Raw genomic sequence first — 10,814 nt, 5'->3', positions numbered from 1 at the left:
TTCAGTCAGCAAGCCAAATATTTAGTTTGACAAAAGCTGGAGAAATTAACAGATTTGGTCTTTAACACAGTCAGGTTCAATGCTTTTGTGGAATATCTCCCTTTGAAGGCAATTGGGGTTGGGTCTCGGTGCTGGCTTTTACACGACCTGAACTTTTTTTGAGGATTGTTTTTGTTGCATTCTTGTGAAACTTATTTAATGTAAATGGAACAGTAATTTAAAACAATCTTATACAAATTTATTTCAGAAAAATAAAAGCACAAAGGCACATATACAATGTATATGTTATCTAAAATGGCATCGAATTGCCAGCACAAGTCTGTTCAGTATACCAATAATAATAAACATGTTAAAAGGTCTCAAGACAATCTAATTCAATTTTTTAACTTAACTGAGCGATAAGTTATTTTAATTCAGAAGCTAGCAATTATGTTTTCTGAGCCACTCCCTACTATCACTTGCCAATTACATAATGAATGCTTCCATCAAATATTGACATATGCAAACAGTAGTTATCCAACTCAAATCATCAGTATCTCAACTGCATGCTGGTGACAACCCACAGTAGCTCACTCACATACTGTTAATAGACAGATGCCACACAGCTACTTTGACAGAGAGCCATGGAAAAGACCTAACAGTTTCAGTGTTGTTCAAAGTGTATCAAGGGAAAGAGATTGATCAAAACCTCTACCTTCACAGATTCCCTTTAACCAGCAGGTATAGAAGCACTGCAAAGTGTAAAGAAGTGGAAGTCATCATCACAGTCAAATAGAGATGACTGATGATGACTTCCCTTCAGGTCGTCGCAATGTCAGACATTACAACTGACAACATTCCTTCTCAGGATAACCTTCACCCACATGATGTGACTACCCAGTCACATGTTACCCACAGGTTAAAACCATTTACTTTAGTAATCTTTTCAGTCACAACCACTGACATTGAAGTTTTCTACAAACCCTTTAACAAAGACAGTTAGAATTCCAGGATAATTTTTTATCTTCATGCTTAAGTGTGGCCAAACCACATCACTTTGTCATCAAAGAATGATGTCACAAATGATGAAATGTGGCTTAATAACCTGTGTACTAATAAACCCCTTCTGGCCTACTAGTAAATCGGAAGGAAATGCCATAGACATATTGCTTGCCCTTCAAAACCTCTCAGTAGTCAGCCTATCATTCATTCTGCTCTTTCACCTTTGGCATTATCCTCCCAAACAGTAGCCTCCTGAAGAAGTTTATCAACAAAATATTTTTTAAAAGCATTCTACTCAAAATAATTTAACATTACAGAACACTAAGCTTACAGTACATGTACAAGATAATACAAATTCCTGTAAAATCTAAGTCAAAGTGATGCAATGATTTTTTTCACAGACTGATTTACAAGTTCACTGCAATAAAATTCCTTTGCTGTTGTAACATCACATCAACAGGAATCTCCCTTACACTAAATTCTTTTAAAAAGAAGATAAACCATCCTTGACTTAATGTGTTCCTGGTGTTTTCATGAGTCATAATCATCATCTTCATCTAATGAGCTCCCCATTATACCAGACATTTGGTTAAGCTTGGGAATATTCACTGGTAATGATGAAGATTCACTTCTGCAAAGAAAATACGATCAAGTTAGTTAATGCATTTGTGTTCTTTACTGGAATACTAACAATTTGTTGTACCATTAGGTTAAGCCAACTTATGAGGCAGAAGGATTTTCCTGTAGCAGCTCAACCCAGTTTTAACAACATGATGAAACTAAGTGTGCCCCTCCACACCCAAATAAGATGCCACACTTTCCCATATACCACCTACAGCAATTTGGCAGGTTTTGCTGACAGTGTACAGAATCTGACTAATGCTGGTACTCCCAGGAGTAGAGATGCACTGTGAGTGTAAAACATCTCTCAAGAATATAACACAATGTCTTGTCTAAGGTTTGAATGTGGACCTTTCAATTCACCGGTCTTTCTGTGTCCCACAATCAGAGACCTCTTAACTCCCAAGATCTGATTGTTGATTCTCCCCTCTGGCTGCCACACATTTTCTAGTAAATTAGTTATGAGAACTTGGTGCTAGATCAAATTAGTAGCTTCTACCTGATTAGTTTGAATATTCTCATAGCCTGTTTGCTGAATAATGTATGGATATTGTAAGGAGAAGTTTCATGATAATCACTTCTGGGAGTTAAAGGGTGAAATACCATGGGTTACTTAACACCCAACCCTGTGTGTTTTTAAGATATTTGCAAAAAAAAAACAGTTCTAGTATTGATAATTACAACAAAAAAATGTTTTAACTCCAATTACTAATGAATATGTGATTCATCCTCATAATATAGCTGCATCATCAGGCAAAAAGGAGAATAGACAAATGTTTGTTACCTAAGCGACAGGGTTTTTCTTTGTAAAACATCATAAGCTTTGAACTAATTTCGAAGGAAATTTATGACCAAACTGACAGTTATTAAATAATCAGACAGGGAGAGTTAAATGGTTGAGTGCAACATGAAGAGGGGAATTACGGTGAATTAAAAATCTAAACTAAGAGAAAGCTGGATTTGTTTTATCATAACTCTGCACGAACTAACACAGGTCAGAATGATCATTTGATAAATTAAATGACACCTACTCTTCACTTTGTTCTGTACTTGGTCTTGTTATGGTTAATGATGGAACAGCTGGTGCTGGTGTGATGTTATTGTGGTTACTTGTTCCTTCAGAAGAAGAATCTTCTTCCTGGTTGAAATAATGTGATAATAAAGAAACTTAGTATTTGTTTTTTTCATGAGCAAGTGAGTGCAATTACATTTTTCTTCTCAGGGCCATTTGAAAATACTGATAACAAAAATGAATTAAATTAATTACAAAATCAATTTCACTATGATATCCCTTTTCATGGTAATAATTACCATGAAAAGGGATATCAAAGTGAAATTGATTTTGTAATTAATTTAGTTCATTTTTGTTATCAGTATTTTCAAATGGCCCTGAGAAGAAAAATGTAATTGCACTCACTTATTAACCCTTTACACCCTAACATCAGTATGCATATTCTCCATAATGTTCTCTACACATTTCCTAAGGTGCTGACAGGGAGAATTTGTCTAACAATCAAGAGCTTCTTTAGTTGGTGATCATTTCCTTTATTCTCCTGACCTTAGTGTTTGATTCAGGGGTGATATGGTAAGGAGAAATTAGTTCCAGTCACTCTAAGGTGTCAGAGGGTTAACCTCAGATTCAGGCTGACAGTTGTTTACCTCAGATTCGAGCTCTTCATCTGATTCATCAGATACCACAGTAGCTTGTGGCATCTTTTTTTCTGATTTTTTCTTCTCTTTGTTCTGTGCAGCAGCTTTTGGCATTCTTTTTCTAGAGAAAATGACATAAGAAATATTTTGAATCATTTGTAAAATTTTCCTACTGGTTGTCATTGACCTATTTTATACCAAGTAGCACCCAGGATCTCACAAATGTATGGCCCTGTACTGGCCTTGATATATGTACTTCTTGTACCACAATTTTTGACAAATTGACCCCACATTCAAATTATTGCTTTTGAGGAAACAACTCTCTTCACCATCAGCTTTAATTTGTGTAAGGAAATTCGTGAAGCATTATTTATCACTCAACAAAACTATTTTACTCTGTCAGTCATTGCAATCAGCAGAAAATGTAGCTCTTCAGAGATGTTCAACAGTCTGAGATGATGGCAACTAGTTTTTATGATTCTTCCCTTAAATTGTGAACATAGAGAAGTCTTTTTATATCTAGTCTCAGAGGTTACTGCATTTCAAACAAAAACATTTGGTTTAATTGATTAGTATTCTGTCAGAAAACATCATCCACATGAAACCTATACAAGTTGTAGATGAGACAGCTGATTGCAGAAGGACATGACATTCATTACCTTTTGGGTTTAGGTTCGCCATCTTTTTCTTCTTCATTTGAAGGAAGATCTGGTACATTAGCCACTAAGTCTTTCAAAAAGTCAAACTGGTTTTCAGATGTTATACATCTCTTTCTGTTGATTCAAATCACAGAGGAAGACTTAGAATTAAGCATTTAAGTGCTACCAGTTTATAGACTATGAAGTTGAATAAAAAAGTTCAAAAATAATCTTGACTCCTCAGCCATCAAAATGCAAAAAAACATGACCAATATCCTTTTCACTTTTATGATCTAAAGATCAATTCTCCAAATTGTATACCATGCATGTTTCATAATTTCAGCTGTAAGAATTTTCATTCAAATCAAACAATAATCCCTAGTTGATATTTTTCCATCTTCTCACCTCTCTGTCTTAATATTAATAATAATAAATGTAATCATATAAAAAATCCTATTTGGTCTCTTTGGGAGTGAATAGGTACAAACAGAAGAGTTATTCTCCTGAAGTGAAGGTGGATGGAACATATATGTATGCATTCAACTTACACACAAAATGCAATTGTTCAAGAGCATATAATAGTTAAAAAAACTTCAAGTTACAAGGATTACTACTTTAGCTCGTAACAAAGGAGAGGACATGAATGTTTAATGTACAATGACAATAATGACGACTGAAAGGAGTAAAAAGTGAAAATACATCTCTGTAATAAGGATTGAGATTATGTTAAATAAATTTGTCACGATAAAAATTTCAACGATTAGTTCATTTTGCAACAGTGTACATAGATAAGCAATAATTGCCTTCAGGAACGTAAAACTGTTTGACCTATAAATGTCATAATACCAAAACAACGCTAACGAATCAAATGGCAAACAGGAAGGTAGAATTATGCAAACTGACTGAAAGGATTATCGTTGACTAACAGGAAAATGATTCATTGACTTACAGATGTGAGGTGGTCATAGTTTTAGCATTCCTTGCTTTAGTGTAATCGCTAGCCCTCTCCACAAGCGATTGCAAGAACATCTCCAAGGCTTTTGCTGTTTATCCACACATTTAAGGACCAAAAATAGATTCTTATATGGCTGAAAAGACATTCTACTGTGTCCGATTTTGCAGTACGAGCTTCTGAGACTTACAAATGGAAGTAAATTGCGTGAATCATAGAGGGCACTTTAAATCTTATATAAATATATTAACCTAAACTCGAAAATACACTGCCATTGACAAAAAAACTTTACAATCGATGATGAATTTTGTCTTAGAACTTCGTCAAAAGCATAAATTATGCTTTCAACGTTCGATAAATTATACAGGCTACATTTCCATGAAGCTATAATAACTTTCCGGGTTAGCAATTACAAGTTCAAGATAGTCTTCCATCGAAGGATACAAATGATGACTGGGACGGCTGCCGCTACCTTGCCAACATCTTCGTCTGTTTGCATAATTTTCTTGATTCGCGCCTTCAGATACAAAAAAGAATGTTAGTTCTTGCAGCTACCAAGAAATATACATAGTAAGACCAAATTACCGGAGGAAATCGTGCGTTGGACTTCTTCTTTTTACTTGGCATTTTCGAAGCTTCCTGTCGATTTCCAACTTTCTTTCGAGCCCGTGATACACAACATAAACTGGTCCGATGTTACCCACACAAGAGTATAGACGTGTGTTGTTCCCAGTCTCTCATCAGAAGGACACTCCACTATACGAGGGCGAGTATATCAAATAGCAGTTAATCGTTTTCTCATAATGAGTGTGCGGTGTTAGCTGAAATTTGGAGTAAGATACTTTATGGCAACAGCCTTTTATGGCCTTACACTAAGAACACGACAGCGAGGTTGCATACATAAGCGCATGGCTGCTGCACTCAAGCTTCTAACCGCCCGCATTTTTGTTTACGCTCCCATGAAAAATTTATCGTCGGCATCATTAGATTTAACAACGTCCAGGAGGCATAAGGGCATAAAAATTTTTTTCACAAATAATTTTTTACCTTTGAAAAATTTTACGCCTTTTTTTTTTTTTTTTTTTTTTTTAGCTATATTTCTTTAACCTTAAAAGGAGAGAAATCTTTCCCCATACATAACTAAAACATTCAATAACAGGGATGGAAAGTGTTTCAATTTTTTCATCTGATCTTAAGTAAAATGTCTCACTTTTTCTCTCTGAAACAAGCCAAAGAATTTCATTGGGGTTATCCACTTCGCCACAGCTCGACCCAGCTCCCTAAATAAAGGGGGTAAGTTTCTAAAGAAACTGTGGTGCTGCATCGATGGGAGATGGGAGAGTCTAGCAGGGTAATTTAGCATTATCGACTGAGTTGATATCAATTTACGTTATCAACTCAGTTGATGATGCTAAATTACCCTGCCAGCCCCCTAGAACCTTTCGCGTCCAACACCAGCAGAGAGGTGATCCGTTCATGGATATTTATCACGCACGAAAGCACCAGACTCTCATCTTCATTCTTCCCATTACGTGCCTCCACGCACACAAGCTCCCAAAGATATCTCTCATCCAACCCCACCGAGTGCTTCCTTTCTGTTCGCAATAAAAAACTCTTGTCTTTGACGAGTTTTGCCTTGTACACCCAAAGTTAAACTTGCCAAATAATGCTTGTTGCTCAAGTTTTCTGCACCAACAGTGATGTTCACGTCAATTCGTATTATTCCTCCACGAGAGCTTTGTGTTCTTCGGAATGCAAATGTTCTACGTAAATATTTTGTTATATACGAGCTTTTGTTGACAAAGAGTACATTGTTTGGTAAGTCAAGTAAACTCAGTATTCACGAGTAATCCACATGCCTCCTTCCGCTGGCTGGTGCTTTGACAGTGTGAAAGGCGATAAATTTAACCCCGAACCCCGCTTTTAAAAGGGCTCCTTAAGTGGATTTACACAAAGCAGAGATAGTTTTGCCTTCCGAACGGCAAATAAATTAGCTAATCCCTTTTTAACTTGTGCTTTCATTAACAACAACCAATGTGATACACAAAGGTAATTTAGTGTTAACAACTGGGTTGAAAACGTAAATTAGCCACCGTAAAGAGTAAAAAAGCTGACGTTTCGAGCGTTAGCCCTTCGTGACGTCAGACATTTTGTAAAAGCTGCGTTAAAACTTGACTTGCCTATTGTTTGAATTATTGTACAAGATTTAATTTGAATAATTATTCTCTCGGGAGCAGATGTTGCTTGGCACTGAGCAAGGTCATTTGTTTGGACATTAAGTCTCGTAGCCGGTAAAGGACCCTCGGCTATGTACATGAAGAATTTTGTGTCTTAAGGGCTTGAGTTTTACAAAATGACAGTTGGTATCACAGAGTTGTTAGACCTTGCTATCAGTCCGCAAATCGGACCTGTGAATTTCTTTCATTTGCGGAATCTGTTGCACACCATTGTGGAACACTTTGGTATTGGTGAAGTAGAAGCGCAACAGGCCGAAGTCAGGGGACCTATGTCACTAAGATCTTCCTCTGAAGCTTCCAGCAGTGTTGAAAGTTCTTCGGATAGCGAAGAGGATGAAGGTTGGTGTCAAAGCCACACGCCTGTCTTAAGTCTGATAACCGTAAAAAACTTCTTTACAACATTTCACTTATCTAGATCAAAATATTACCTGATTTCATTTTGGACCTTGAATTGTTCTTTTCTTTACTGTTTGTGATATGATTACGTAAACTGTTCACATCCTCGAGAAAAGCGACAAATTTTCCAAAATTGTGTATTCACAGTGTAGTTTTAACTTGGTTTGGGGTCTTAGTTGATAAGTACATTGATTGTTTGTTTGTCTTTGACAAAAAGTTATCAAAATCAATCCCTGCAAATACATAAAATTTGTGTTTCGTGCGAACAATTTCGTTGGAAAGAATATCATGGTGGACAATTTTCTGTTCAGTGATCAAGTTTGCTTCACGGAATGTCTGCACAGCTTGAAAAGAGCCCGCTGAAAGCGCAATTCAATCAAACAATTATCACGCAAACAGTTAATCGACACTTAAGGGTCCTAAGTACTTTTCCGGTCTGCATCGAAGTTTTCGCCGTCCACGACAAAGGAATTTAACAGGGCTGCGATGCATTTCACTTCACAATCAGCGTCTTCATGCTATTTTAACTCGTTTGACGAAGGTTTATCTATGTCACCGTTTCAACTTGGTCAAAGCCTTGCGGAGATATCGTCGGTTGGCAACATGATTTTTTTGTTAAACCTCGACAAGCCATCATGAGAGTTAGAAAAGTATCATTTTAATCACTTCCAAATCGGACTGAATTTAACTCAAATCAATTTCTAGAAGGGTACGTAGTTTCTCAGTACATGATATATCATTGCGAGAAATTGCTTTCCAGTTTACTTCGTAAGTCAGCGCTCTTTTTTAATTTTGGTTATTTTGCTAGGCAATAGACCGCACTTTCTATCAGTTTTCAGGCGTAACAACCCACGCGGGATGTTGGGAGAACACGAGGAAAATTTGTAAAGCACGGGCCGTAGGCGAAAAAACTAAAGACATTTAAATTTTCTATGGGTTTACCAATGCACTAACCGATAGGTGTCTGACCATTCAGGGGGCACATAGTATCTCATTTATTTCATGATTTGTTTTAAGGTCATTATCAGTATCAGTATCACCATCAATATTTTTATTATTATTAGGTATAATTTCTCAAATGGAAGTAAGGGCGTCACATTTTCCCGGGAACACCACCCCTCCCCCCCTTTCGCTACGTCCTGATACTTATTCAATAAAAAAAATTGTTGTCATAGAAAGTGAAGAATCTGCAGATGATGGTCACGTGAGCGAGGAAGAGGTGACACAGACCATAATAGACGAGGATGGACAAGAGAAGACTGTAACAGTTATGGTACAGAAGCCACCCAAACCGAAGAGGAAACAATCTGAGGTCGGCGAAAAAGACGGAAATGAAAAGGAAGGACAGGAAAAAAAGAAGCGAAGGGAATCGAAACACAGTAAGGACAAAGATAGCTCCAGGGAGAAGGAAAGGAAGCATTCAAAACACGATAAGGAAGGCGACGAGAAGGATGACAAGAAGAAGAAAAGAGACAAAGATAGAACCAGTTCTTATGGCGGTGACTCCGTGTACGGCAAAAAGGACGACAAGAAGAAGGAGCGAAGAATGACGATGGATTCACTCTCTGAGACGCCGGAGTTGATTAACATTAATCGGAGACTCGAGGCAGCTGAAATGGGAATCAAGAGCTTGAGGAATATCATTGACTCCATGGTGAATCAGGTGGACTTTGGTGATGAGGTCGGAGGAATGCTGAAGGCCCAACTTGATCAGGTTCAACAGCAGCTCAACAAGGTCGAACTTCTTCCTGAAGGTGAAGCTGCGAAGAAGGAGAAGAAACGAAAAGGATCCAAAGCTAAGGGTCCCCAGGACGTGCCTAAGGATGGGATCATAACTGAGGGATCTCAGCCAGCCCCGGGTGTGGGTGAAGATCCTTCTCAGCCCACGAACGTGATTCCCGTTATCCCGCCCCCTGGCCAAATGTCACAGGATATGCCTAAGCTACAACCTGGTCGTTTACCTTCAAGAAAGGATGAAAAGCGTAAGATAAGCTTGCCAATGAAAGGCGGAGAACGACCCCCTAGTCAGGGAGATAAGACACCTTTACGAAGGCGCACCACCATAGAGGATTTGAAACTGCGGCGGAAGGCTCGTGAGGAAGGCGTAACCATAGAGGAAATAGAGGCACGAGAGGCAGTCCAAGAAACTAAGAAAGAAAAGAAAAGCAAAGAAAAGGAAAAGGAGAAAGAAAAGGAGGACGAGAAAGAAAAGGCTGACAAGAAGAAAGGCGAGGATAGTTCTGATGAGGAGTCACTCGACTCTGAGGAAGAAAGAGAAGCAATGGAAGAAATGATCATGGAGGAGATTGAAGCAGCATTGGAGAATACGGATGACCCTGAGGCTCAAGCTTATGCTTTAAGGCTCAGCATCGAGCAGATGAATAACATGAAGAAAAGCTTCATGCAGTCACAGGAAGAGTTCAAGAAAGACATGGAGAAGAATAAGAGAGCTATCGATCTAATTGCCAAGGATTTGGCCGCCTTTCGTGCGTCGAGGAAAGCTCAGGTTAGCAATGGAGTTGAATTGTTCCCAGTCTCTTAATATTCGTACGCGGTCAGTAGGTCGCGGAAAACAAACAGAACCAAATGCCCTCTTAAGCCCAGCTTTTTGGTTTACTTGATGAAGTAACCACGCAAATAGACAACCTTTGCTCGATCAACCGAATTTAATCACACGTGTAAAACTTGCTTTGCCAACTGGATTTTATTTATTTCATTCTCACAGGATGCTGAAGGCTTCAACGCTGTACATCACGTGCACAGCATGGTCCTCGAACTGCAAGCCAAACACGAAAAGTTGGTCCAGACCACCGCGGAGCTCGTGAACGAGTACAACAGGCGCGAAAAGAGCCTAGAGGAACTGTATGATTTAGTTGATAGACTGGACCAGAAGAAGGCTGATAAACAACATGTCAGTCAGGAAATCGGCATAAAGGTTAGTAAAATCAGTCTTGGCATGTAGCGCGATGACCCTCTTGGGAAGCTGGGGATTAGAGAGTGAGTAAAAAGACCAACTGGAGAACTTTTCGATTGAGTGTCAGAAAACCCAAAATCTTCTCGACGGCCAATCAGAACTAAAGAGAAGATCACTGAGAGCTAATAGGGAATCAACTTAAAAACATCAAAGGCCATGAAGCACGGGAAAACGCGATTGACTAAACCACATTTGGCTTTAGTTTTGAATGTGATTGGTTTCAAGGCATAACTCGAGTGAAGGAAAACCAGTGGGAAGAAAAAAAAATAAAACAAATCATATGCTAGATTACTTTCAACGAATTGGAGAGGAATGTCATTGGCACTTTTACGATTTCTAGTTTATTGTCTGGTTTAAGTTCGCCT

At 38.3% G+C, this 10,814-nt stretch overlaps 2 protein-coding genes across 2 annotated transcripts in view; one reads left to right on the top strand and one right to left on the bottom strand.

Annotated features, from left to right (window-relative positions):
• Nucleotides 1-216: 216 nt before the first annotated feature.
• Nucleotides 217-5,558, bottom strand: LOC113667245 (uncharacterized). The gene is made up of 7 exons (XM_027183055.2): nucleotides 5,428-5,558; nucleotides 5,287-5,359; nucleotides 4,840-4,933; nucleotides 3,912-4,025; nucleotides 3,262-3,373; nucleotides 2,634-2,740; nucleotides 217-1,612 (listed from the first exon to the last, which is right to left on the bottom strand). The coding sequence occupies exons 1-7, from the start codon at nucleotides 5,467-5,469 to the stop codon at nucleotides 1,513-1,515; spliced, it is 642 nt and encodes a 213-aa protein (XP_027038856.2). The 5' UTR covers nucleotides 5,470-5,558; the 3' UTR covers nucleotides 217-1,512.
• Nucleotides 5,559-7,050: 1,492 nt separating this feature from the next.
• Nucleotides 7,051-10,814, top strand: part of LOC113667152 (uncharacterized) — a 5,281-nt gene continuing 1,517 nt past the window's right edge. The window contains exons 1-3 of the mRNA XM_089211806.1: nucleotides 7,051-7,418; nucleotides 8,651-9,981; nucleotides 10,201-10,410. Coding sequence (XP_089067932.1) covers nucleotides 7,196-7,418; nucleotides 8,651-9,981; nucleotides 10,201-10,410 — 1,764 coding nt within the window. The 5' untranslated portion in view covers nucleotides 7,051-7,195. The remainder of the gene's footprint in view (nucleotides 7,419-8,650; nucleotides 9,982-10,200; nucleotides 10,411-10,814) is intronic.

Source organism: Pocillopora damicornis, chromosome 7, assembly GCF_964200805.1.
Source record: "Pocillopora damicornis chromosome 7, jaPocDami1.2, whole genome shotgun sequence".
Lineage (NCBI taxonomy): Eukaryota > Metazoa > Cnidaria > Anthozoa > Scleractinia > Pocilloporidae > Pocillopora > Pocillopora damicornis.
This window is presented reverse-complemented; position numbering and strand designations above follow the sequence as displayed.

What these genes read in the sequence shown, in the direction of transcription:
- LOC113667245 (XM_027183055.2), bottom strand. Translation starts at nt 5,469, where the DNA reads ATGCCAAGTAAAAAGAAGAAGTCCAACGCACGATTTCCTCCG. An exon ending in GGCGAACCTAAACCCAAAAG is followed by an intron (nt 3,374 to 3,911) that starts GTAATGAATGTC and finishes CATTTTCTCTAG; the next exon opens with AAAAAGAATGCCAAAAGCTG. An exon ending in ATGAAGAGCTCGAATCTGAG is followed by an intron (nt 2,741 to 3,261) that starts GTAAACAACTGT and finishes TATTTCAACCAG; the next exon opens with GAAGAAGATTCTTCTTCTGA.